At 48.4% G+C, this 27,395-nt stretch overlaps 1 protein-coding gene across 1 annotated transcript in view; it reads left to right on the top strand.

The window, feature by feature from the left end:
* The window catches only part of LOC144731582 (disintegrin and metalloproteinase domain-containing protein 10-like), a 54,228-nt gene that overhangs the window by 16,328 nt on the left and 10,505 nt on the right, over nucleotides 1-27,395 (top strand). Inside the window, exons 3-10 of the mRNA XM_078612740.1 lie at nucleotides 6,024-6,142; nucleotides 12,151-12,309; nucleotides 15,193-15,296; nucleotides 16,001-16,147; nucleotides 16,568-16,660; nucleotides 16,934-17,114; nucleotides 26,032-26,195; nucleotides 26,719-26,896. Of these exons, the coding sequence (XP_078468866.1) occupies nucleotides 6,024-6,142; nucleotides 12,151-12,309; nucleotides 15,193-15,296; nucleotides 16,001-16,147; nucleotides 16,568-16,660; nucleotides 16,934-17,114; nucleotides 26,032-26,195; nucleotides 26,719-26,896 (1,145 nt within the window). The remainder of the gene's footprint in view (nucleotides 1-6,023; nucleotides 6,143-12,150; nucleotides 12,310-15,192; nucleotides 15,297-16,000; nucleotides 16,148-16,567; nucleotides 16,661-16,933; nucleotides 17,115-26,031; nucleotides 26,196-26,718; nucleotides 26,897-27,395) is intronic.

The raw sequence follows: 27,395 nt of genomic DNA, 5'->3' as shown, positions 1-27,395 counted from the left end.
CGTAACAGTATGCGGAAGCTACCTGGCCTTTCACTCCATACGAAGCTATGGATGTTCTAGGCCACAGTCATGCCCTCACTTGTGTATGCTTGTGAAACGTGGACTCCTTTGAAGGAACGTTTGCGCCGGCTTTATACATTCTGGTTGGCTTTGCCTACGATCCATCCTTGGTTTAACCAGACTGATTCTTTATGATAAGCTTACAGTGAGGCCCTCCGGAGGCGAGGTTGCATAGGCTGAGTCATGTAGCCCGCATACCCAGCCACTACATGCCTAAGCAACTTCTGTTTTGCCCAAGAGGGGGATACATGGGTGTGGCATGGGCTAGTGAACAGATAGATGGGCTGATGTGGTACAGGAGGATGTGGAGCTGATTTGACTTGCTGCTGACTACTGTACTTGATCAGCTTCAGTGGAGGAGGCTCGTGAAGGACGCTCCTACACAGTTGGAGGCAGGCACCCTCCGAACAACAACAGAGAGGGTGGAGGAGGGACACTCACAACAATGGGGCGAGTTCCAGGTGGATAAAATACAGCAAGTTTGCATAATAGGGGGCATAGGGAGCTCAGTGATCTCATTCAGTCAATCCATAATAACTGGGTCTGTCCCATGACCTGTTGGCGAGCTTTCCTTGCTTCACGTGGCTTCAAGGTGCACCTAGCCTGGCACAAGCATTGAGGTGACGTCACCGCCACTTAGTGGCGAATGGCAGTTGTTGCATGGGGAGTGGTAGTGTAGTGGTGAGTGCACTGTCCTACGAACCTGGAACCCGGAGTTCAATTCTGGGCCATGGCTAACATCAATACTTAGTGATTATTTCATCTGGTTGTAGGCCTCCCCAAGGTCAACTCGGCGTTAAATCAGTACCTGGTGGGATGTGTAAGCATCAGCATTGGGGAGACGAAAGGTGGCCAGGCGTGCTACTGCCCACGACCTCGTGCGCCGTGCTGGCATTAATCGGTGCTCGCTAACAGCACTTGCCCCAGCACCAGTCTGCATGGCTATAGGGTGATGTTTGTCTTTGTAGTGTTTGCGTGCCTGTCTAAATAGGGTGCTTGCGAACAGCACTTGCCTTGCACACACACAGTTTATATTAGCTACATGGGGGATCTTTGTGTTTGCACATGCGAGTCATGGCTGTGATGAAAGCGAGGGGTGTGTCTGGTGGGTGTTTTACCTTTGGACGCTTGTGCACACAAAGCCGGGCGTGACACTTCCCGTTGCAGTGAAATTGGACACGAAACTATTTTTTATTTTACCAGGTAAGGTCCACTGAGCTATGTAGCTCTTTCTCAAATGTCACCTGGCCACAAATGATAGCTCAACGAGGTGGCCTATCACGTGGAAATGTATAGCAGCCAAATACTGTAAACGCATGTTGATTCTAAATGTGGAGGGGAAAACCGGAGGACCCAGAGAGTCATTGGCCAGGAGTTTTGTTTGTAGACAGGCAGGAGCAGCCACATCTTCTTGTATCTGGTGGCATCGGCCAGAGTACGCGCGGTCTCGTTTAGATATGAGAAGCTAAGCAAGGGTATAGAGCCTGGTTTTTAATGCTTGATTGTAAATGAAAAGTAAAACAGTGATGCAAGTCGGTGTCTCCTCGATCAATTGTGAGTGGTGGCTCCTCACCAATTGATTTTGTTTTTACCTTTCGATTTAAAGCTTTCGTGACTGCAGGGATTCATCTTTCAGAGTCTGAATGGACTCTGTCTTCTCGACAGACCTGTTCTTCACCTGAGGATGGCTGCTTGCGTTGTGGCCGAAACGTCGTGAGAATTATTTTATTATGTTAAATTTTTATTATTTAATTATTTCCATTCTACGTGACTTTACCGAAAGAACCAAGAAGTTGTTTTTACCTTCCTACATTTCTACAACTCTGATGGCATGATGATGACATTGGTGATAGAAAAGGCAATGATGTTGACAATCATGACAGATTTTCTTTTGTTATCCTGTAAATGTACACTTTTTTAACCAGGAAAGCCGTACTGAGTCTCAAGAATATTTTCCAGGAGGATTCTGCAAATTTTTTGCCTTTGGTGGCGATGTTGCTGCCCTGTGTAATCCCAATTGAATTGTAGATTTTTGTTTTGTTAGGATTGAAGGAAACAAGAGAACCCAGGGGAAGCTCATGCGGATGGTGATCATGATGAGGATGACGAATGGGCCCTGGCCAGGATATGAACTCAGGTCCTCACTCCTGAGAGCACAGGGTTGTATTGCCTGCTAAACCACTATCCCCAGCAACGCTACGCACTCTATATAGTGGCACACGTGCACTGTGTCATTGGAGAAATTCTGCGTAAGCATTTTTGATATGTAATTAAATGAAGGTAATTGGAGCTCAAATGCAGTGTTAAAGGTGGCACGTGACCATGCAAAGGTGATGTGGCCGACATGCAATTCAGCGAGCCCGACCTTCTCTCTGCAAGTGCCACGTTTGGGCCGAGCTTTTCGACGGAGCTCACGGGCGCTTGAGCGTACGCGGTAAAAATAGTGGCAAACAGTCATGGCGCCAGCTTGACGTGACGACTGTGGGAGTCTTCGCACCCCGGCTAATGGCCTCCGAGCTCGTTAGTCCCGTCAGCTGCGCGAGCGTCGCCCATCATCTCCGCTCCCCCTCGCCCTACGCCGCCACCGCCCGCCGCGTAGCTTACGTTCTTCTTCTTATTAATAATAACGTTCTTACAACGTTTTTATTATTACTATTATTACTATTATACGTTCTTATTATCCCTTCTAATTTTATTACTATTTGTGTGTGCGCCATTTTCTTCTTGCACATTAAGTCCGCTTGCAATAGGTGGAGTCTGCGGTGTTTTGTTTTTATTTAAATTAATGTTTTGTTAAACATCCCTCAACTAACTTGTTTAAGGCATTAAGGCCGCCCTCACAGTTGGACATGAGATTTACTTGACTGAACCGAGAGCCAAAATACCGGCCATTGGGGGATCCAATTTATCGACCCTCCAACCAGCGCTGGTTTGGAGGTCTTTGGGCTCTGCCTTGGGTTCGTAATAGGGGGGCTGAAGTTAGGGTCCAAAGACATACAAGTGTGAGGGGAGCTAATGATCCGATTCCAGGCCTTCCCTGCAAGTTTTGTTATTCTGTGGTCCCCTACGGACAGCATCAGTTTCGGTGCATCAGCAGCACAGAAAAGTATCAAGTCCTGACCCATGATCCTTGTTTTAGCCACCACAGAGCGGTGATGATTATGATTACAGGGATAATGTTTTCATTGTTGGAGTATGTGCAATCAGAGCTGTGTGTGTCACTGATATGATGTCCACTAGGCATATAATGATTAACTCCACGCCAGCCATTCGATTAATTGTCACGATTTGGAGTCGATTCACGAATTTATAATTTTTTATCGCAGTATTAGCATCTCGTTTGCATTGTTTCTTGTTTTTAACACAATTTTTGTCTTTGCTTTAGCAAAAACGGTTACATCAGCGCACCATAGCGTGCATATAATTTGCTAAAAAAAATCGTCATGTATAGATTCTCACACGCATGATTCTATGCACACATCGTGAGCGCAAGTTCCAGCCAACTCGATGAATCACTGCACACGCAGTGCCCTCACAGTTCGGGCCGCCCCCCGCTCATTCATTCTTACCCTGAGCCCTACCGAGCAAGGGAAAGTAAATACCCGTGCAAGCAATTACTACAACCCCATGTCTCTTAATGCCGGCCTTTGCCCTGCATCATCGATCAGTGAGAACCTTTGCTCTGTGTGAGAGTGAAAGGAGAGAGAGGTTAACAGGTAGAGGTAGCTGGTTTGCTCGGAATCCCCCTGGGTGCCGAGTTGGTAATCGCTGGAAAAAAAATGTAACCACTGAGTGCAGCTTTCAACCGCAAGTCTAAAGTGTAGTGAGCCGACGGTCTAAGCCCTGTCACGAGTAATTGCACGATTAAATAATCAGTGTACTTTTTATTTTCCCATTTATTCCACTTTTTTTTTAATCCAGGAAAGCCTCAATGAGTCTCAAGACTGATAATTGGTTTTTTACCCTTTTATCTGGCCAGAAAACTGACAACTTTTTTTACGAGGAGTCATGTTTGCATAGACCACAATACCTGTAGTTATAATGCAAAAAAAGACATAATTCTGATAATGTCTGCACTGTCCTTTTGCATTATGACTGCAGGTATTGTGGTCGATGCAAACATGACTCCTCGTAAAAAAGGTGTCAGTTTTGTTGCCAGATAAAAGGGTAAAAAGCCAATTATCATATTTTTTACTGGCAAATGAGGTACCAATGGTGTAAATGCTTACCCCGAGCTCTCATACTCTGATGGTGCATTGTCTTTGAGTTGTGCGCCTTTTGGCGTCATCTGGTCCAACCCATGTGAGACTAGGCTCTAAGGAAAGCTGTCTCGGGTGTGGACCAATCACCTTCAAGGACAGTGCAGACATTATCAGAGTTATCTTTTTTGTTTGCATTATGACTGTAGGTATTGTGATCTATGCAAACATGACTCCTCGTAAAAAAGGTGTCAGTTTTGTTGCCAGATAAAAGGGTAAAAAACCAATTATCATATTTTTTTACTGGCAAATGAGGTACCAATGTCGAGTCTCAAGACTGTTTGTTAGGGTCCTGCCAAGTTTTTGCATTGAGGGCCGACGATTGCAATGTAAACTAAACTATTTTTTATTTAACAGGTAAAACCCACTAAGCTTTCTGGCTCTTTTTCAGAAGCAACCTGGCCACCAATGATAGCTCAACAAAGTGGATTATGTGTAAATGTATAACATCTAAATAATCTCAATGCATGTTTCTAAATGTAGAGGGAAAAACAGGAGGACCCGGAGAAAAATCCATGTGTCCACGGAGAGAAAATGCAAACTCCAAATATATAAGCGTCGGGGTCGGGATCGAACCCACAACCTCCTGTATACCTGGCGAGGAAGGTGACATCTCGCCACCAATTGAGTAATTTTTGGGTATTTTTTTAAATTTGGACTGGGACGCCGGGACACTACTCGTGCGAATTACGTCACGGTGATTTTTAACGCAGCTGTGAAGCAGTAGGACGCATAGTATTTTTGAGATAATTTTTACCGCAGTATTATTCACGGTGGCCGCTAGACTCGAACCACAAATCTTTGCAATAAGCGGCGAATGCGCTACCACTCAGCCACGTTAATTTGGCATGTTCTCGCTCTGACAATTAAAAATGCATGCCTGACTACCACGCGACGAACATTTACAAAGCAGGGCGAGTGAGAGAGTATGATAAGAGGCAATTTAAGGGATCTTGGAAATAGTTCTGTGATGTCATCCTCCAAAGGCAGATGTCTGGCACATGGTGATGCACTGTTTTGTTCAAGAGCACCAAATGGAAACAATTATGAAAATCGTTTGTTCTGATGTAACCATTAATGTGTGATTGTCTGTCTGCCTGTTTGTCTCTGTGTGTCTCCTTGTGCGTGCGTGTCCATGTCTGCATCTCTACATGCGTGTGACTGCATGTGTGCATCTGTGCATGTGTGCGTGTCTAAATGTGTTTGTGTCTGTGTGCGCGTTTATGCATGTGTGTGTTTGCATGACCATGTATGTGTACACTCACACGTGCGTTTGCATGTTTGTACGCATGCGTGTGTGCATATTTTCCACCTTCGCTTGTCCGTATGTGCGTGTGTCTGCGTGCGTGTGCATGTGGGTAGTGGTGGTATATTGGTTAGCGCACCGCACTACAAACCCAGCAACCTGATTTCGATTCTCCCTCCCGACCAACAACAGCGGTGAATATTTGAACCGGTCCTGGGCCTCCTCTAGGTCGACTCAGCCTTAAATGTCTACCTCGTGCAGTGTGTAGAAAACATCAGCACTGGGGGAGACAAAGGCAGCCAGGCGTGATGCTAGCCATTCCCCACCCCCTCGCGTGCCGTATCGACCTTCAAAGGTGCCACTCGCTAGCAGCACTTGCCCCGCCAGTCTGCAAAGGCTTATAAGGTGGAATTTTTCTCTTTATCTTCGCATGTATCTCAACCCCCGTGGTGGAGCAGGCAGTTCAACTTGCGCATGAAGCGGGACACATCGATCTTCTCCGACGACTTCTTCGTGGAGCTGCCGACGGGCGAGCGGCACGACGACACGTCGCACATCTACGCCGGGAAACTCCACGGTGCGGCTCCCCCCCACATCCCCGTGGTGGTGGCGGTGGCAACGGCAATGTCACCGTCCATTGCCTGTCCTTTGTCTATAGCCTGTGTGAGAAGGTCACGATAACTCTTGTAAAGGTGATCGAATATACACGGTAGTTTAGTTGACACTTGCTTTGCTATTCGGGACTCGCCCGATAGAAAGCCGGACAAATTTACAGAAGGGTTGCCCAAAATTTGGTGGTTCAAACGGCACCTGATGGGTCAGCCTCCGATTAGCACGGTTGGCTACGTACAATGCGAACGAAGTTCAACATGCATAGAAGCCTTGTCCGTCGCCAAAGACGATGATGTATGATGTTATGGGACATCACACACTTCCAAGGACGCATGTTGAAAAGTTTTGCAGAATCCACGCATATGCATGCTTTTTCTTTTTGGTGTTTTTGTCTGCTCTCCCAGTTGTATCCCAGTCGTGCTATTGTTTCATCAAGCGAGGTATCCATTCAGAGCCAGTGCAACCCCTGGTGTTTGAGAACGGCCCACAGAAGCGGATATCACAGAGCTACTTTTGAGATCCCTTTAAGTGAGCTCGAGTTCACACGGCCTAAGGCATCAATTCCCCATCTACCCTGCCATAGTAAGTAATGTTTGGTGCATGACAGTCAAGTAAATATTTTTCATTCTCAGATCTTGACTTCAGCTAAATTACATGCAGCACCAAATTTTAATAAATTTTGGTTTTCTTGCGTGCAGTCGTTGGTGGCCGCGTTGAGGGCTTCAACTCGCCGCCACGCCCGAGAAGCCAGTCTAGCTACGGCCAGCTGCTGTTAAACGAAGGTGCAAAACGAGCAGCCCTTATCGAGCAGCTGCCCACGTGGGTTTTATGTCCTGGGCTGTCCCACATGAGACTGAAGCTTCGATAATGACAAAAACAACGCTTTAAAGGCATGGCCATCGCCGCACTGGCAAATATGAAGGCAACACCTCGGTGGTGACACGAGAGGGCATCTAAATGCTGTCCGTGGATGGTGAGTGGAGTGGGGGGGTGGCTGGGTAGCTTTTTGATTGGGCGAGATGGCGTGCTTTGAATAATTGCACTTGTAGTTAATGACACTAATTAATCAGGAGCTGTTATTCGTCATTCAAGTCAATGCATGTTGTCACCTTAATTGGCAAATGCCACTGCCCGTTGACCTCTTATAATAATTGTTAATTGAACAGCGACAAAGTGGTTTTTAATTAGAGTTTGGAGAGTGTAGCATAGAGTGTCTCACAGAGTGTCCGATAATATATTTAGATGGGGCTAAACAATTTCCCGTGTGAACAGATCATACATTTGGATTGTTGGGTGTGCATGGGACTTGTATTTGTGGCCTAGGGCAGGCTGCCAAAATTGCCTTGATTCAGATGTTTTTGTTCTCTTTGATCATCTTGGGAATTTTTTTCACTTTTCAGAAGTAACATCCGAACAGCCCTGATAAAATCCAGGATTTGGCTAGTCCAGGCTAAAGACCTTTATCCGCTGCCTATGACTGATTTTTTCTCTCTCTATGAAATGAAATGCGCACACTGTTTCTATGCATCGTCTTGAGATTTAGATGTCGTGTAAATCCACATTGTTTAGTCGACTTGTATTCCTTTGAGAGTCTTGAGTTCTTGGGCCAAGCCCGATACGCGGAACTGGAGCAGGGACTAGACCAGCGCGGTTCCGACTCGCCGTGGAAAGGATGCACTGAGTAAACGATATGCGGAGTGGGATGGCTGTCAACGTCATCGTGTGAATGCCGATGTTAAAAACGCGAGGAGGTGCAGCAGCAGCAGCAGGAGCAACGCGTGTGGCTGTGTTGATAAAAGAGGAACGAAGGTTCGTGGAAAGAGGTCCAAGATTTCAGTATCAAGAGAGAAGTTCAGGTCATGTGCAAAGAGGTTGTTTCGCGTTACAATTTCCCGTCACTTTAATATTCTTAGCGCAGCCGCAGTTCAAGAATCGGGGTGTTTAAACGGCATGATACGTCTTCTTCTATAAATAAAATATTGCAGCCAGTCTCCTGCCAGTTCCACGAGCTGCTCCCGGTTATGTTCTAATTACAAGTGTTCTTGTCTCAGTTTTTTTAATGAATCTAAATTAATAGATGTTGACGATAGTTCTATGCAGTATGCACAGTGCTCGAAATTGTTATCGCAGTCTTCGTCCAGACGACAAACCTGTGAAATGTTAGTCACTTCTTAAACTGTGGATGTTATTCGATTAGTCTCGTCGTCTAATCCAGCCAAACCTTTAGTCAAATACTCTTCGGCATTAACCTCATAAGAACATCCTCACAAGGCCGATCAACACATCTCCTTAAGAAATGGAACATTAAAGACGAGCCACAATAGTGCGATTGTGGCCATGAAACCCAAACTATAGTGCCTTGTAGTAAATCATTGTGGTCTGCACTCCTTCAACGAAGGAGGAACAGTAACGCGACGCAAACTCTTTCCTGAACCCCTCTGGACATGGCCAGCAGCCCTCGACATTGTCAATCCTCGAATTCGTTAAAAGTGTGCTTATGAATATAGATAGCCAATGTTTGGTCTTCCTAAGCGCACCAAATTTTCTAATTCTGCGTTGTCATTCAGACTCGTTAGGCTCATCTCGTCACAGTCATAGTCATTGTGATGCTTGGTGATTTTCATCCTCTCGTAAGTATCATCAATTGAAATTAGAAGAATCCGTTGACAAATATTTTCGCCGGATTTTTTTTTTTTTACAACAAAATACGTTCCGAGTCTGTGGGCACCAGTTGTCCGGTCGCGCAAAGCAGCGTTCGTGATAAGCCGCCTCAGCTTGTCTTGCAGGGCCGTGTAAGTTTACGAGGAAGATCACTTTACTTTAGACGCCACTCAAAAAACAAACAGCTCTTGTAGATACACAGCAAGAGCATCTGTGCTGGGCCATCCAACTTAAGCTTGTGTTAATAAGAAGGTAGGCTCACAGTAGGGGTTGGGTCAGACCTTGTCCAATCAGCTCTGAACATAGCACAAAATAATATTTTTTGTAGTTGTGGAGAGATTCAGTGTAATAAAATAAAATAACAAAAAAATAAGCAGACAATACACCTTCACATATCTGTCCCTCTACACAAAAACTATTTTTTTTTACACATCCCATCAGCCAACACAGCCTTCTGGGAGTCCGTAATTTCAGCAGAATTGATTCAAGACAAGCACACACTTGACCGGTTTCGACATTCAGGATCTCACCAGCGAAGTCGGGCGTGCTTGAAGCAATGCTGGTGAACTGCCTGATGTTTATAGGGAAGGAACCTGTCAATGAGCATAGCTCTGCTGATGATACGAATTCTCATAACAGCGGATTTGGAACACAGCCTTTTATTCTACAATTAGTTTCACTTACAGCCAGGCACTTTTGGTGAACATTAGAGGCGTAACAATTCACCCCCTCGTACCCAAACAATTTAATACATTTTCCCGATTCACGTTCACGATTTGGTTATATAACTTGACACATTTGTAGCAGCCATTATGGTTAATCTTAATCCTGTTACAACCGACATACGGTATGCGACTCGAACATTTTTCACGATTAAAGGATCTGTGTATGTCTGTTGTAGTGCGCATTGCATTGTCCTGGCAGCCACTGGAGGTGCTAACTCGTTGCGGGTTCTTTTGCACACAATTCAATGCTGATCGACGACCAGATCCATTGTTGCACCTTGAGTAATATAATCAATGTGGAATTTCACACTGACGACAATGATGACGACGATGATGATGACTATGATGATGGTGATTTTGGTTTCCACACTCCGGAAAGAGTAATACCGTTGTGGCTCGGTGCATCTTTCTTTCACGTAGCAGCACGGTGAGATTTACAGCGGCCTTGGGACGCCGTGTACCGCAGGTCCCCATCCCACGCACGCCCCAGCGACTGCCACCGGCGTTGCGATGCCTCCACGCCCGGCAGCAAGAGGGCACGACCCCATTAGTCGTGAAGTGGGGAATTCAAATAGAATTTAAGATGCTCTTTCTGCGCATGTTAAAGCTGTTGTGCTCAACGGTTGTGTTTCTGTATGTGCGGGGAGTGGCGGTGCAGCGGTTAGCGTGCTGAGCTATGAACTAAGAGACCCGAGTTCGATTCCTGCTCACGGCCAACACCAGTTACTATTATCGGAACCGGTCATTGGTCTTCCCTAGGTGGACTTGGCCTCAAATGAGCACCTGGTGCGGTGTGTAAACATTGGCGCTAGGGAGACAAAGACGTCTGGGCATGGTGCTGGCCGCCCACCCCCTCGTGTGGTGTGCCGGCCTTCATCGATGCTCGCTAAAAGCACTTGTCCCAACAGTCTGTTATAGGATATATGGGGATCTTTGGTCTACGGCAGTGGTTCTCAACTTGGGGTATGGGGACCCCTGCGGGTACGTGAGTTGATTTATATATGTTGTGAAATTATATCATACATGAGTCATTGGTGAATAATTATGTATGAATCTGCCAATATAAAATGACTACAATAGAATTTAAATCAGTATGGTAACTACGAGCGATATAAAATACCTTTCTAAACTCATTGATCGTAAACAATGTGGTTTTCAAGAGTAACCAGCTAGCAAGTGATGTCATGCATGCAGAACGTCCGTTGAATTTAGTTTTATTCGCTTGCAATTACTAGCAGCTCGTTAAGATACCTCACAAAATGGATCACGCGAGGGGGTACCCCGCTTGAAACAGAATTCAACAAGGGGGTAAAGCAGCCAAAATAACTAAACTAAAACTAATTATTTTTTTTAGAGCAGTGGTTGAGAGCCACTGCTCGACGGCTCTCCGACGAGCGTTTTCAGGTTGCGCTCCTCGTGCCGCTGGATGAGATGAAGGACGATTTTGCTCCACGTGCTGGGGAGTTTCTTCAGGAACCAGACGGTTCGGTTCCGAAAACTCCCAATTGGAAGAAACTCCCAGCCTATGGATTGAAGAAAGTCAAATATCATGCCGAACAAGAACCCAGAATCAACCTTAACACACATTAGAGAGCTTAGGGAGGGAGATTTGTTTGCAAATAGCACCAGCTGCGGATCACTGGCTCAAGCGAGGTGGCCACGAGGTGGCAGGAGAGCAAAAGGGTTCTTGAATCCATCTTTGTGAATGTGTCTGTGTCATCCCCTTGCATGAGCAGTAGGTGTCCCCCTCGCACTTTTGTTTCATCCCGAACGCATAATGGAATTGGCCACACCAAACACTCCTTGATTATGGAATTGGCCAAACATCCCATTTTATTCAGACTGCTCTGCAACAGTCTCAAGTTTCTGTGATGATCTGTTATCGATAACACTGCTCCAGCTCAGATAATACAGATTAGGCTTCGGTTTTAGACAATTGGCTTTTTTCAGTAGAAAAACAGACATTTCCTGCAACATTAGTCCACTCGATGTGATTCTGTTTTTAAGTTAAAAGGCCACTGTCTCCACGCTTCACTGGGCATTGGATGGCCCTCAGCCTCCTTTGGTGGCTCTCGACCATAGTGGAGATTCCACATTCATGTGGCAAGAATTATAGTGCTGCGCTTATGCTGCGCAGTTCTCTCAATGCGTTCCCGGATTGTACTGGCGTGTTGTTCGGCGCGGTGTCCGACGTTTTGCTGCATGTGTCAGGGGCTTCTTCAGGAACATAACTGACCGTAGTGGGAACAGAACTGAAGAAGCTTCTGGCACGCGGAGTGAAACACGCTGGCACAATCCAGAAACACACGAGAGCGCGAACTAAAAACCTCGCAAAGCAGTCGTCGTTCTACAGCTTCGAGAGAGACACCACACCAGGTTTGAACTTGTGCCCTTGAACTTTAACCTCTGTCCCGCACGGCAACGATGCCGGCTCTTTCAGGCGACGCGGCGGTGAACGTACGCGAGCGTGCGGCACTGCTGCCCCCGCTGCCCCGACCCCGACGCCCTGACCTTTACCCTCTCACCCCCCCCACCCGTCCCACTGCCGCTGCTGCCCCCCACCCCCCGCTCCCCCCCCCCCTCGCAGGAGAGAGCGACTCGTTCTGCTACGGCAGCGTGCACAGCGGGCGCTTCGAGGGCTTCATCAGCACGCGGCATGGCACCTACCACGTGGAGCCGTCAGAGCGCTACGCGGCGCGCGGCAGCATGCCCTTCCACTCCGTCATCTACCACCAGGACGATGTCGGTGGGTGCCCACCGCTACGGCCGCCACTGCTGCTGCTATTGCGCCGTTCGAACTGGCTGTCTGCTGCATCTATGGCCGGATTACCACCACCACCTTCCTCCACAGTAATGCTAATCAGGCGTGTTCCCTACTTTGTCTGTCACACTCCGTGTTTAGTTTCGACTGGCCCATCACATGAGTGTGGTTGAGGAAGAAGGGGTTGAATGTGGTGGAGAGAGGTGGTGAGCGTTTCATAGAGAGGGGTGAGTGTGGTGGAGAGAGAGGTGGTGAGCGTTGCATAGAGAGGGGTGAGTGTGGTGAAGAGAGAGGTGGTGAGCGTTGCATAGAGAGGGGTGAGTGTGGTGGAGAGAGAATTTGGCAAGCGTTTGTTGTGGGGTTTGTTCCAGTCAGTTCTGTAGTTTCAGTATTTACCGAAACAATGTTGCACAGAGCATCAGCCTTTTCTGAGAACTCGCAAAACAAACTGCGCTTGACTTCCCTATTTAAAAAAAAAGACAATCCCTCGTGTTCTTTTGGTTTCTTTTTTAAAAACTGGCTGAGTGATTCAGATGTCAGACGCCGAGCTGACATCACTGAGAACCTGGGTTTGAATCCAGACTGCCACCTGTATTAAACATAAACGCTATTGCATTAAAATTGGATCTGCACTTAATTCAGCTAAATTTACTGGCATGTGATAAACGGTTTGGTGTCAGGATGGGTAGGATAAGTCTGCCACCTTACTGTGTGAACCAGCAGTCATTTGTAGAGATCTCGTTGGTAGCTCTGTGATAACCACTTTCATGGGCCGTTCCCTAGCAGGTAAAGTCTCATTGCTCTGCGAGAGTTATAAATGAATTATTTGTCCCATGACGCTATTAGCACAACAATCAGAATATAATTAATTGGAGGAAAAAACGATGGCACTTTGTGTGCTTGTTTCCTCTTGGCTGAGCTATCATCAGAGACTGGAGAGCCACCAACCTCTTTGGTTCTTTCGGTAAAGTCACGTAGAAAGAAAATCAATTAAATAATAGAGTACGACGTTTCGATTGCAACACAAGCAACCGTCATCGGGTAGAACTAAATTTGAGAGAGAGACAAAACACAGACACGGAGACGCACAGAGAGAAACACAAGCAGAGAGAGACAACACAAAGACACACAGAGAAAGACACACAACATAGACACAGAGACACACAGACAGACACACAAGCAGAGAGAGACACGCAACTTTCTACGTGACTTTACCGAAAGAACCAAAGAGTAATTCCTGCAGTCACGAAAGCTTCAAATTAAGTTTTTAGACACCAACCTGCTTAGGATCAATGTCACACTGGCACTGATGATGCTGCTGGTGCTGCTGCTGATATGTGTGACTTCACAGCAGAGCTATCGCGCGTTCCCCTGTGAATTTGGGAATTATTTATAAGAATTTTGTTGTACACCCCTTGGACTTGAATGTGCGACATGGTGTTTGAGTCCAGTTATTATTTTTTATGATTTACTTCAGTCTCCTTCCCATGTGATTTTCATATGGCTGTACTGCGAGGGGCGGTCATAAATTTGAGGACGTACAGATCAAAACTAACCCGCTCCCTCTTGCTGAGCCTTTTGCTAAGTGTAGTAACTGCCAACATGCAAACAAGCAGAGCATGCGTGTGGGATGCAATCGGTTTGTAAAAATAGCAGTCTAAAATTAGCCTCTTAATTCAGTTTGACTTAGATTAGAATTTCGGTTGCCTTATTTAAATTTAATATTGTGGTGGTTGTCTTGATGTGTGTTTATTTTAAAGAACTGTTCTGGACTCTGGGTTTAATTATCACTGTTTCCTCGGACACACAAGCAGAAGGACGAACTCACTGGGAGATGGACAAACTGATGGTCACACTAATTAACAAACAGATGAACTGATGAAGACACTTAATACAGAAAGCATGATTTTGACTTCACCGTACCACACGGACCATCACACTGAAATATGGTTGACCAACCGCTATGACAGACACGGCGTGGGGAGGCCTTCCAACAGTGGATTGACAAAGGCCATATTATGAATGTTTTATAGACAGTTCCACAAATTAGGTAATCTCACAATACAATGTTTAAATCGCCTTCATACGCTAGGGGTGTAATTGTGAAGGTGATTATAATTTTGGAGTTTAAGGCTTATTTACAGAATCGGTTGTTAGTTCGATGCAAACAAAAAGACCGAACTCGCCATCACCATCAGTTTTGTCCAAGCGAATTCAATACCATGGATATTTTATGAGAATTTCTCCCTTGTAAAAGAATGCTGGACCCATTACATCTCTGTGAATCACACATTCCTAATTGATGGACATACTATGATGACATAAACATCCCATTTCATGGTTGTGCTGAATGATTTAGCTACAACTTGAAACTGTCTGAAGTGTGCGTCTATAGTCGCAGAACTGCCCGTATGTAAAGTTTCGGTACGTCTTTCTCCGTCATATGCTGTCTTCCTTTTGGGTGTCTTTCGCCTAAAGGTGTTTGAGAAAATAATGAACATGGCTCACTGAAATCATAAACCATCCATTGAGACGCACGATTTGGCCAAAGTATCACGGACGTAAAAGTAGAGTTTAATCGGGGAATTGTTAAATGGCTACTATTGTTGTACCATACTTCTATACCCCCACATTTATGTTCCCCACATTCAACTTACGATTAATTATGCATGATGAATAAACAATGGATTGACAAATGTCTGTAAATGATAATGATTATGAATATATTTCATAAGAGCGTGTGTGTGTCTGTCACGTGTGTGTGGCTCGATAACAGCACTTGCCCCAACAGTCTGTAAAGACTATAGGGGGAATCGTTGTCTGCATACATACGCGTGCCTTGCCCTTTGGGTATTGTTGTTCTCACAGAGTTTCCCGACAAGGTTGGCTCGCACGCCGGCTGCGCCAATAAATCGGTCTTCGATCAGATGCAGCGCTACCAGCGGCCCAAGGGATGGGTGGCCGAAGAGCAGGTGAGAGTACAGGGTGGGAACGGACAGACGGACCGATGGACAGAAGGATGGACAAACAGACAGAAGGACAAACGGATGGACGGACGGACGGAAGATCAAATGGACAGAAGGACAAATGGACGGCCCAACAGATGGACGAACAGACGGGTAGAGGGTTTGTTCGTTAGCTTACCGGTGAGCTGAAATAATGAATTTAGCATTTAAAACACACTTGTCACAATTTCATATGTTTGGCTGTGCTGGGTGCTGGAAGGCTCACATTGACACAGATTTGCTCAGATCATTATGTTGCCTTTCCCAAAAGTCAATTATCAATTGTAATATTGGCTGGGAAAACCGACGCATTAGACCCTATGTCTCACTGTCGGTGGAAGTGTGTGCGTGCATTCTGCAGTAATGGGGAGCGGTCGTGTCGAGGTTACTGCTATTAATTTGGCCATCGGAGATGATTCCCACTCATGACCAACTCTAGTGACGATTATGTGAACCAGTTTTGGGCCTCCCCTAGGTCGACACAGCCTCTCATGAGTACCTAGTGTGGAGTGTAAACATCAGTACTAGGGAAACAAAGGCGACCAGGCGTTGTGTTGACCGCCCACCCCATCGTGTGCCGTGCTGGCCTTCATAGGCGCTCGCGAACAGCACTTGCCCCAACAGTTGTGTGTGAGGCTATTTGGGGGCTCTTTGTCTTCTGCGTTCTGTAGGCCAGGGAACTCACAAAATCCGAAGCCGAGGCCCTGAAACGGCGAAAGCGCCAGGTGTCGCCATCCAAGAACACGTGCCTCCTCTACATCCAGACCGACCACATGTTCTTCCGCAAGTACGGCAGCGTGGAGGCCGTCACTGCCGAGGTGAGTACATTGCTCGATTTCATGATGGTCACCATCGTCATCAGCCACGGTCAATGCACTGCTGGATGACGGCCTACCCAAGCCTGTCGCCAGCCCTCATGGTTCCGCGATGCAACGATAAACTCAGCACCTGCGCACGAGGAGATCTCATCGCTCCTAAAGAGCACACAACGTGGGGTAGTTACATCATGTGCATAATGAGGAAAATGTTTTTTTGGAGTGCAACTATTGTCTGGGTTCGAGATTGTTTTATGGGATCTTAAGAAGGGATCTAAATATCTTAAGCAGTTTTGTGGTACCCACTTCCATGGGTTGTTTTCTATCACACGGGGCGATGCCTTGCTCTGCTTCCCGTTGTTTCGTAGTCGTTCGGAGTTGCCAGCTTTACTAATCCCTCTTCGGCCTTATCCTTGTGCTCAGATAGCGAATCACGTCCAGGCCATCAGCCAGATCTACCGGGTCACCAACTTCGACAACATCCGCAACATCAACTTCTTGGTGAAACGCATCCGGGTGAGGCTCACGCACACAAAAACAAAACAAAGATCCCCCGTGTAGCCTTAACAGACTAAGTGCTGTTAGCGAGCAGACACACATGGGCGCCCCTCACCCTGTTGGATCGCTCAGCGACACCGCAGTCGGAACTCGGCGCGGCCGACCGGCCGATCTGCGTGGACGTGGAGCGGTGTCCCCCTCGTACGCGTGGCTTCTTCTCTTCTCACGCCCCCCCCCACCCCTTACCCGGCTCTAAAATGGCACTCACGTCCACCACACTCCGCACCGCAGGTGAACACCACGGACCACGAGAAAGACAGCAGCAACCCCTTCCGCTTCGCTAACATCGGCGTCGACAAGTTCCTGGACATGCACTCAGAGGGCAACTACGACGACTACTGCCTCTCCTACCTCTTCACTGACCGCGTCTTCGACAACGGCGTCCTCGGCCTCGCCTGGGTCGCTTCCCCGAGTAAGCGGCGCGTTTTGTTTTGTTCCACTTCTGTCTTCCGACCTTTAACCCCCGCCCCCCACCCCGCGTGCTCCACACAATTGAATATTGATTGTTGCACACGCAATGCCTGCGAATGATCGCACGCGTGAGAACGAATCATTGTCTGGCGTGTTTGTGCCGTTGTGTTTAATTGGGTCTCATAAAAAAGCATGCAGCCACTAGAGGCGCTACATGGACCATAATTTCAAAACAAGAATTTAGTTATGACGTCCAAACTAAGACAGTTTATTCAATCGCATAGAAGATTAATCGATAGATGCCTGGCAGACGCACGTTTGCATCTGCAGGTGTCGCGTAGTGCATCCCTTTGGTTTGTATTATTTCTTTGTAAAATCCATAGACACACTTCCACTTTAAACTTGCACTGAACGGCAAAAGGAAGACAACAATTCTGAGGCCAGAAACTTCTGAGGCCGAACATTCCAGCGGTGTGTTCGCATGTGAAGCTTTAATCTGCCCGCCGTTAAGCAATTCCTCTTCACGGCGAGGTGACAGCTGACGGACAGGCCCGGGCGAGGAGGTTTGAAGCCTAGCGGTGGTGAATCAATCCCAGCTGTTGTTGCGGTTTTCGTTGCTGCGGCATTTGGTGCCTTTCCCCAGTGTGGTGGGAGGAGGGGTCCCACCTGAGTTGGTGCAGGTGACTCCTTGACATTTTGTGTGGGAGGCTGCAGGGGCGGTGGCAGTTTTGGTTCAATCAGTTTGGGCCTGTTTGCCGTGGGAGGGGTGGAGAGGGAGCATTTTCTACAATATAAAAAAAATCTTATTTTACGAGGTAAGGTCCACTGAGCTGCATAGCTCTTTTTCAGAAGCGACTTGGTCATGAATGATAGCTCAACGAAGTGGCTTATCATGTGGAAGTTTATAGCAGCCAAGTACTCTAAACGCACCTTTCTAAATGTGGAGGGAAAAACCGGAGGTCCTGGAGAAAAATCCACAAGCATGCAAACTTCAAATATACAATCTTAATTTTAGAACTTTCGTGACTGCAGGAATTATTATTTGGTTCTTTCGGTTAAGTCACGTCTAAAGATAAAATAATAAATTAAATTAAATAATATAATACGACGTTTCGATTGCAACACAAGCAATCATCATCAGGTATAATGAAATAGCGACATAAAATCTAACCAGAAAACTATAGACAGACATATTAGCAGACAGATATCACCAAGATACATAGCGGGAGCAACACAGGTAACTGTGTTGTATTACATTACATTTCGATATTTTACTAGGTTATTTAATTTTAGTGTGTCCTCCTGATTTTCAGGCTTATTTGCCGTGCAGCACCACGTCTGTTGACCACTCATTGATATGCTAATTTTTTCTCTAACCCCCCTTCCTTCTCTCTGCCTCCGCCCCCCCCTCTGTCTATTTAAGGCCACCCCACTGAGACGATCACCCCTCTCTGTTACCTGTGTTGCTCCCGCTATGTATCTTGGTGATATCTGTCTGCTAATATGTCTGTCTATAGTTTTCTGGTTAGATTTTATGTCGCTATTTCATTATACCTGATGATGATTGCTTGTGTTGCAATCGAAACGTCGTATTCTATTATTTAATTTAATTTATTATTTTATCTTTAGACGTGACTTAACCGAAAGAACCAAATAATAATTCAAATATACAGTTGTCAGGGTTGGGATCGAACCCACGACCTCCTCCATACCAAGCAAGGGAGTTAACAGGAGAAACACGCGGATTTCTCTCTTTCGGGGGGGTTGCGGCGATTACAGAGGCGACAGGAATTTGAAATCTGACTCCCGTGCATTCGGCCCCGTGAAGCCGCAAAGAGGTTTGTCAATCCTCCGTGGACTCCTACACCGTACTGTAGGGTGGGGGAAATGCTCAAGGGCGTCCCACAGCTCGAACTGTAACGAGCATTAACCTTTGCTCGTTTTTTTTACGCTGAGAGCTCGAAGTTTTACAACCCAAGGGTTGGGAAATTCTTGCTCAGAATCAACTCAACTTCACCAACTCCTTGACCTTAATTTGACTGCGATATAACAATTCCATGACAAAATACCCAGGGGTGTCTTACATGGATGTCAAACTGAACGTAGTGCACTGCTGAGGTTGTCTGTGTAAAGAGCTTCATAGCTCATCGGATTTCTCCAGTATAAAGATTCTGATTCGTCGGCGCAACGAGATAAATACGAGAGTTTGGGCGCGATTCCTGGTGGCTACAAAGTTGCCGGCAGGCGCTCCTTCCATTCCAGAAAATTCTAAAATTCCTCAAAAGCCCAATAGAAACTTTGCCTGCTCTTTGTTTTGTCCACGCTCCTTTCTTTGAAAGGATTTTCTATCGACTAAACATTTCACAAAGGTCACGTGAAATGTTTGATTTGTGCACCCTTTTAATGGTTTGAATTATAATTATTTTTAACTGGCTCTGGTGAGGGCGGCGTGGCAGCAGCACTACGTGCCCTCACTCGATTGGCGGGCGGCATGGGCGGCGCTGCCCTGGGGCCTGGCGGGGGCCTGGCGGGACGAGTTTTTTCCAGTCCATGGCACCCTGGCACCTGCTCCTGAAATACCTGCGAGAGTGCGCGTGGGGTCGAAGCTTACCCTGGCTACCTACGGGTGCCGCCACCTCTGCTGTCTGCACGCTTCATTGGTGCCAGCGCGCGTCGCGTGGAGCGCACATCGTGGCGAGGCCGTGGGTGCACTTGGCGGCGTGGGGCGTCGGTGGTTTTTCCTGACAGTGCGTGCGGTTCCATATTTTGTGAAGTCGCGAGCGCGGGAAGGATACACGTGCTGCTCTGAGACTGACGTGTACATTTTATTTGCAGTGAATGCTGTAAGGAATTTTTTTTTAATTTTGCCCAAAATTACGACTGTTGGGACAATTTCCGTTAGCGAGCACGTATTTAGGCTGACACGGCGCCCGAGACGGTGGTGTGTTTGGCATCATGCCCCGCCGCTTTGGCTCCCCAATGCGACCTAAGGAAGGTCCAAGATCTGTTCAGATATTCATTACCGGTGTTGGCCGTGAGCTCGAAGGTAGCGCACGCACGTGTACACACGTCGGTACACCCCAACTCCTGCTACTGCAGTCACCTGTACACCCGGATACCTGCACGAGTCCACACACAGCACACTGCACTGTGTCCAAAACAAAGACAAAGAAGCCCCGCATGGCCTTCATCACTCCTGTTAGCAAGCCGCTTTGAAGGCCGAAACGGCATACGAGGGGGTGGGTGGCCAGCACCACACCCGACTGCCTTTGCCTCCCGAGTGGCGATGTTTACACATCACACTCGTTACTCATTTGAGGCTGAGTCGACCTGGGGCAGGCCCAGGACTGGTTCACATAAACCTCACTGATATTGGCTGTATGCGGGAATCAAACTTGTGTTGCTGGGTTCATAGTGCAGTACACGAACTCCTACCTACGTGTATTCACACCTACGCACTCATACATAACGTACACATGGACGCGCATACCCATCATACTCACCGACGGCCAACACCGCGCATACGTATGTCTGTTCACGCAGAGACATTAATACGCATGAACAGACACCCATCACTGATACACAGCCGATGCTCGCGCGCATTTGGGCAAGTGCTGTTAGCGAGCGGCTATTAAGGCCGGCACGACGCACGAGATGGATGGGGTGGTGGGGGGGGACAGCAACACGCCGCAATAGGTGCTCACTTAATACTCACTCCACCTATGGGATTCCCAGAACCAGTTTTGACATCAATCGCCACGAATGTCAGCCGCTAAGTAAGTAACTAAGCACATTTATAAGCACGTTATCACGAGTGCGTTCATGGGAATCGAACTCGGGTCGGTGGGTTCATAGCGCAATGCGTCAACCACTGCTCCACCACTCCCCTCAACACACACAAAACGTGTCACCACAGCACTTGGAAGTTTTGAAGGCTTTCTGGCAGGAGGTCACGGGACAGACCCAAGTGTTATAGGTTAATTGACTGAGACGACTGACAGATGCACCAGCTGTGCTCGCCACTGTGCCACCTCGCTGCTTATTAGCCGCCCGGCGCTCCGCTCGTTGATTTGCGCATCGTTCCTCTGCCCTCCGTTGTTGTTGGAGGGCGACTGCCTCCAAGCACACGATTCCACGTGGACTGTCCTCACTCCAGTGTGCAAAGAGCCAACAGCTCTGATTGGAGTCGGAATGCACGCCCTGCATGTGATCGAACAATTAAGGCATTTCTCATTTACTCGCTAACCATGCAGGTTTAATGAGTAACGTGTGAGCGCCGTGCACGAGGCTCCTCCGCCGTATTTTTAGCATCGCGGTCGTTGGGCAATCGATGGCGCGGTGTTTAGCGCGGTGTGCCGGCACGTGTCCCGTCTAGGGTTGCCACCTGTCCTGATTTTCCCAGTACGTCCTCAATTTGAGATAGCTGTGCTAGGAAAATCTGGAATTCTTTACTGGAATATTAACATTTCTGGGGTGTTTTTGGTCAGTGGTTTAACAATAATAATAAACCACTGCATTTACACGTCATTCTCCCCTCTTGAGAGATATTTTTCCTTTCCTTCTCTTAGTGTGTTCCGGTTTTGTTTGAGCTTCGGAGGTGGCGACCCTAGTCCTGTCAGCTGTCCGTGATGTGGCTGGAGCTTGCGTTGTGCGGCACACGGCTATGACGTGGGAGGCATCGGGGTATGAATGTTTCCATTGCACGCGGGCGGGCAGACGCACGGACGAACGCGACTGTCCTATTTTTGTTGTGGTGCCCACGAGGGCAGCATTGCTTGCAGTAGTGTCGTTTGTTCCGTCAGCCTCAAAGCGCTTTAGTTTTTTATTTTCAACCAGTTTAGATTTGTCACGAATGACGCGCGATTAGAGGATGCGTCGCGGACGCGTGTTTAAATTTTATTTACTCGTCTGAATATTTGTTTAGGCAGTTGACAGCACAAGGCCTAAAGGGCCGCAACCTCAAGTGGCCAGCCACAAACAGCGCTGTCAAGGTTGTCAGAGATAAGAGTTAACACACGTGTGTTGTGAACGTGAAAATCGATTGTAATTGGGTTTTATTCCTGCCCACGGCTAACATCAATGGCGAGTGATGTCTGTACCGGTCCTGCCCTCCACTCCCCCACCTTTTCACCAATCTGCGCTGACCGACGGAGTGAAGTATGGCCAAACAATCCCCACCACCGACACCGTGCGGGGAAGGCACTCATCCAGTAGTGGAAACACCGAGAGCTGCACATTATTAAATTATTACTACAAGGAGAGAGCTTCACATTCAGAGGCACACAAATGCATTGAGACATTGTGAGTGCGATCTGTTTTACATAACTAAGAGTGTATATGGCTCTGTCGTAGAATTGGAGAGGCCATCTCTGCCAAACCTTCACAAAGTACTTAGGCCAAGGTCTTGCCCTCTCAGCTGCCGGTCAGGCTTCACAAGAGTTGTTTTTTATGGGTTTGGCTTCGGGTAACCCACTTATTGGAAGCCGGTAATGCGTGAAAGAAACACTCAACCCCAGGGTCATTTTGGCATTATTCCAATTAGTCGAATAACGGGGCTGTATTTTTTGCGTCAGGCATCGGACTGTCACCCAGAGGTCGGTGACCAACGTGAATACCTAAAGCCAGCCGGTGGTGATCACGAAACTGTAAGAGCAGACTTGTGGAGGTCAGCTGTCCGCTCCGCAACTAATACAGGATCTAACGGAAGGCAGGAAGGAAGCGATGGCGAGGCACGGTGACATCAATGGCAGTGGCCGCGATGACGTCTGCACCTTGACGTGTGAACTCCTGAAGCCGCCATTATGCGCGCGTGGTTATGTTGGTGGAGCCTCGTGTTGACTCGGCGAGGATCTTTGAGTGTTCCCCTCTCCTGAGTGTTCCCCTTTCCTGAGTTTACACTCTCCAGAGTGTTCCGCTCTCAACGGAGAGCTAATCCCCACTGGAGTGGTCCACGGAGGGAGTTTACTGAGCCGTGCGGCACCGCTGGGTTTATCCGCAGCCGTTGTGTGATCCTTGAGATGTCATGTTCAGAGTCACAGTTCGAGTCAAGAGATGATGATGTTTTTTGTAACATTGTGGTGAATGTCGGAGCCTCCGGCTGGCTTGACGGATCACGTGGAAACGTTTACATACAACGTAGAAGAGAACTCGTCTTTTCCGTTGTGATACGGTGGACGTATATCGCGGATCCTGTCATCGGTGAGGGTGATGCACGAACTTGCTCCACTTATCCACGGGAAAAAATCTTGGAAAATTAGAGTAATTTGCTCCTCGACCCGACTTATCCGTGAAATATTTGTGAGTAATTGGACACTTTTCTGAAATGACTTATAGGGTAATTTGTGGATCATTGGATGCATAGGGCCACCCATAATAGGAGTCGTTAATTATTTGAAAAGCAGCAGTTTGTACACGTGAAATACGATGCTTTTAGTTTAGTTGTTCTCCGATGTGTTTTGGAGTCGTACTACTTGTTGTTCGGCACAATGTCCGTCGTTTCGCTCCACGCACCGGGAGCTCCAGTTCTTGAAAAGCGATACAGCACAACGGCGGAAACCTCCGCGGTAAGAACCGTAAAGGAGATGGTGAATCGGCGAGTCGTTACAGCCCCCTCGCTGTTGGCAGCCGTGCCCATTTTGGGAGCGTGACACTCGTGGACTCGTGCGGCCCTGGCTGACGTCGGTTTCCACAGCAACTGTTCCCTCTCCCTTCGGGGCATCCAGGTGTACAGTAGTGGGAAAAGCGTCGCGGAGGCCAGAAGTTGGTCAATGTATAATCTGGCAGCAGAGTTGTTTGAATAAAACATGAACTCAAGGCTAAAGGGAAAAAAAGTCCGTCTCTCTAAGAAAATCCCGCAGGTGTTATTTTACTCGTTTAATTCGTCAGCGTGAGTGGTCTTTAAACAAATAAGTAGCTAGAAACCCTGTGGGTATTGTGACACGTGCACTTGGAAAGAAACGCGGGCGACACCCGGTTTAAAGCATAATACATTAATTAGTCCACGAGTGACGTTGCTGCCCTGGTGTGCCCGTCTTTTTGCAGCACGTGGCATGTCCGTACAGGACATGAGGTCTCTACGGATAAACCAACGTCACAGCCGTAGGTAAACAAAAACAAGAAAATATGAAAGGAATTTGCAAGTTGCTGTCTTCCAACGACCACGGCATTGCGAGCTGTGGCAAGCTGCGAGGGTAGGGAGCCTCCTTCTTTCCTCCTGCCTCGTGACATAAACTTGGCCACGCTAACCAGTCTGGGAGGTGATGAACAATCAGCAGCGGCGTGAATATTGGAAAATCGAGATCGATCATAGAATTACTTGCGGCGCAGCCAATGGGGGAGTCCTTTCTAGTGGGGCTAGCGGTGGGGTTTGCGGATCCCCCGGTAAAGCAGCTCTTGGTAGAGCATTGAACGGCGGCTTTGGCACTAACGAGCGCCCACCCGTCCTTCGCCGTGTCCTCCCATGGCACTCGTGCTGGCGGTGACTTTGGTGTAGGTGACCGCGCGCTTGGGCACGCGGTAGGGAGGGGCGCACGCGTGTCCGTAGCGAGCAGCGCTGTCACATGTATGTTTGGCGTGGGAGAGAATGCCGGTTTATTTGTGTGCGCACAGCCCCCGTGACTTTGCGTGCTCGGTCGACGGCGGTTGGAGGGTTCTGGGAACGGAGGAGGTGTGCGAGGTAGGGGTGGGCGGGCGGGCGGGCAATGAGGCTGCGTTGGTTTTTTTGAGACGTGGAAGGCGTTGGTCACCCTCACACCCACGTCCGCTCACTACTCCCGAGTGGAGGTTGCCCTGTCCTACACTCCGCGCCACGCTGTTGGATCCAACTGAAATGCCCAACTAGTCCCCGTGCCGCCGCCACGTTTCAGCATGGGGCCGTGCGTGCCGGACCGAGAGGGACACGCGCATCAGGCGAACGATCGCGAGGCATTCTTTCCTCTCTCCCGCGTGTCGCCCCGGGGAACGTTTAATTCGCCCCGTGGGTCTGAATCGCAGCTCGGCAAAGCGTGCGTTGAACACGAAGGCTATTACGGCCCGGGAGGGCTCTGTGTGTGCACAGCGACCGCCGCTCTCGCGCCAGCAAGAAAAATAACGAGGGCAGTTTTTTTACTCTCCCTCCCACCGTCTAGAGAATTTGCTGACCAACTTTGCAGTGCACGAGTTTAATTTACTCTCCCTTGTTTGGCGTGTGATTGTGCGTGGTTTACCACCCCCAACGTTTGATCTCTGTTTGTCTTGAGCCATTGGGGCTGAGTCGATTATATTAGCACTGAATGTTCCGGCCATCCCGTGTCACGAGCACAGATGAAATGGGAAATCCAAAGAGCACTCCTCCCCCACCCCCAGACTGCACGGCAGCGCGCGGTTGAACACCCACGCAGCTACTTCACCACCACGGCCGTCCATCCTCCAGTTCATGATTATTGACACGGCGCCCACGCACAACCACAACTTTACAACCGCAACCATTTTAATAAACCCATCGCCTGGTATGCAGGAGATCCTGGGTGCAAATTCCTGACCTTGACACCCATTAATTTGGAATTCACGTGTTCTCTCCCTCCCCGTGGTTGTGTGGATTTTTCTCCGGTTCCTTCTGTTTCCCCCCCCCCCTCCTCCATATTTTGAAACATACTTTCACACATGATGATGTACGCCACTGTCATGAGCTCATATACAAAAAACGACAGTTCTTACAATCTCTCTCACTGGTGAGTATTGAGATATTGGTGCCAGTATGATGGCTCTGTTGCGTTGCTTTCCGGGTGAGGGGAAATGCAGGTGAGAACTGGAGCGCTGAGATGTTTCTTGGTTGAAACGGTGAGTTCTGGATTACCCAGCGTGCGTGACGAGATGCGTAACCGGATTCCGGCGTGACGATGCGTGCGTGCGTGCGCGTTCGTCTGCGTGCGCGTGAGCAGGCAGCTCGGGAGGCATCTGTGAAAAGAACAAGGCGTACCCGGACGGCCGACGCAAGTCGCTTAACACCGGCATCGTCACGGTGCAAAACTACGGGCGCCACGTGCCACCCCGCGTCTCCTACATCACCTTCGCCCACGAGATCGGACACAACTTTGGGTCCCCGGTGGGTGCCTTCCAGACGCACCCGCCCCACCCTACACCCCCCCCCCCCACCCGTTTTTCCCCAAACAAAGGATTTGGTGATACTGCCGCGTTAGCGTTCGTAGTATCGGTTCACCATTGCAAATGAGGCAGCTATCCTGATTCCTGAGTTCGCATCTTGTTTAAAAAATAAACTTAAACTAAACTTGGCAGTGGCTTGCACAACGCAAATGACAATAATTGGGCAATGGCCCTTGATAGGAAACCCATTGCCCAACACATTTCCTATTATATATTTTTATTTTATTTTAAGGAAGTTCTATTAACAATGATCTGAAACGGTCCTGGGCCTTAAATGAGTTCCTGGTTCCATGTGTAAACATCAGCATTGGGGAGACAAAGGCAGCCGGGCGCGTGTGCTGGCCGCCCACCCCCTCATGTGCCATGCCAGCCTTCATAGGTGCCTTCGAATGGCACTTGCCATCGGCAGTCTGTTAAAGGCTACTCGGGGGATCTTTGTGATCTTTGTATTTGCGTGCGAGCAGCACGACTCTGGCCAGCAATGCACGCCGGGCGAGGGCACGCTGATCAGCGACAAGGGCAACTTCATCATGTACCCCAGCGCCACCAGCGGCTTCAAGGCGAACAACAACCTCTTCTCTCCTTGCAGCATCGGAAACATCAGCCGAGTGCTCGTCGCGCGCAAGGACTCCTGCTTCGTGGGTGCGTGGGGAATGGTGTGGCCAGTGGCGTAGGGCGGCCACAGGCCATGACGAGTCTTTCGTGCGAGTCTCGTGAGAAAGTGCTGAAGATGAAGCCATTGCCAACGCTTTCCAGCTTCTCAATTGAGTCTGTGGCAGAGGTCGCAATCGGGTACCCGATACCCGTACCCTATCCAATACCCGGCTACCTGTACCCGGCCGGGTACGGGTACGGGTAGGCCGTGAGTCACTGGTGAGTAACCGTTTGTCACTCATTTCCCAACGTCTTGTCTCTTCTCACAATTCAAGTTCCTAGAATCAACCCACCCACGCCTGCAACATGGCTTCATCCCAGAGGTCGCAATCGGGTACCCGTACCCTACCCGATACCCGGCCGGGTACGGGTTGCCGGGTATCGGGTAGGGTAGGGGTACAGCTACCCATTTGCGACCCTGGTGCGGCCGGGTACGGGTAAGAAATCAAAACCCGTTTGCGACTTCTGGTCTGTGGGTCTCAATGTG

Source organism: Lampetra planeri, chromosome 39 (genome assembly GCF_965212315.1).
Source record: "Lampetra planeri chromosome 39, kcLamPlan1.2.h2, whole genome shotgun sequence".
Lineage (NCBI taxonomy): Eukaryota > Metazoa > Chordata > Hyperoartia > Petromyzontiformes > Petromyzontidae > Lampetra > Lampetra planeri.
Note: the sequence above shows the minus strand (reverse complement) of the source record. Positions and strands in the feature narration are given on the sequence as shown.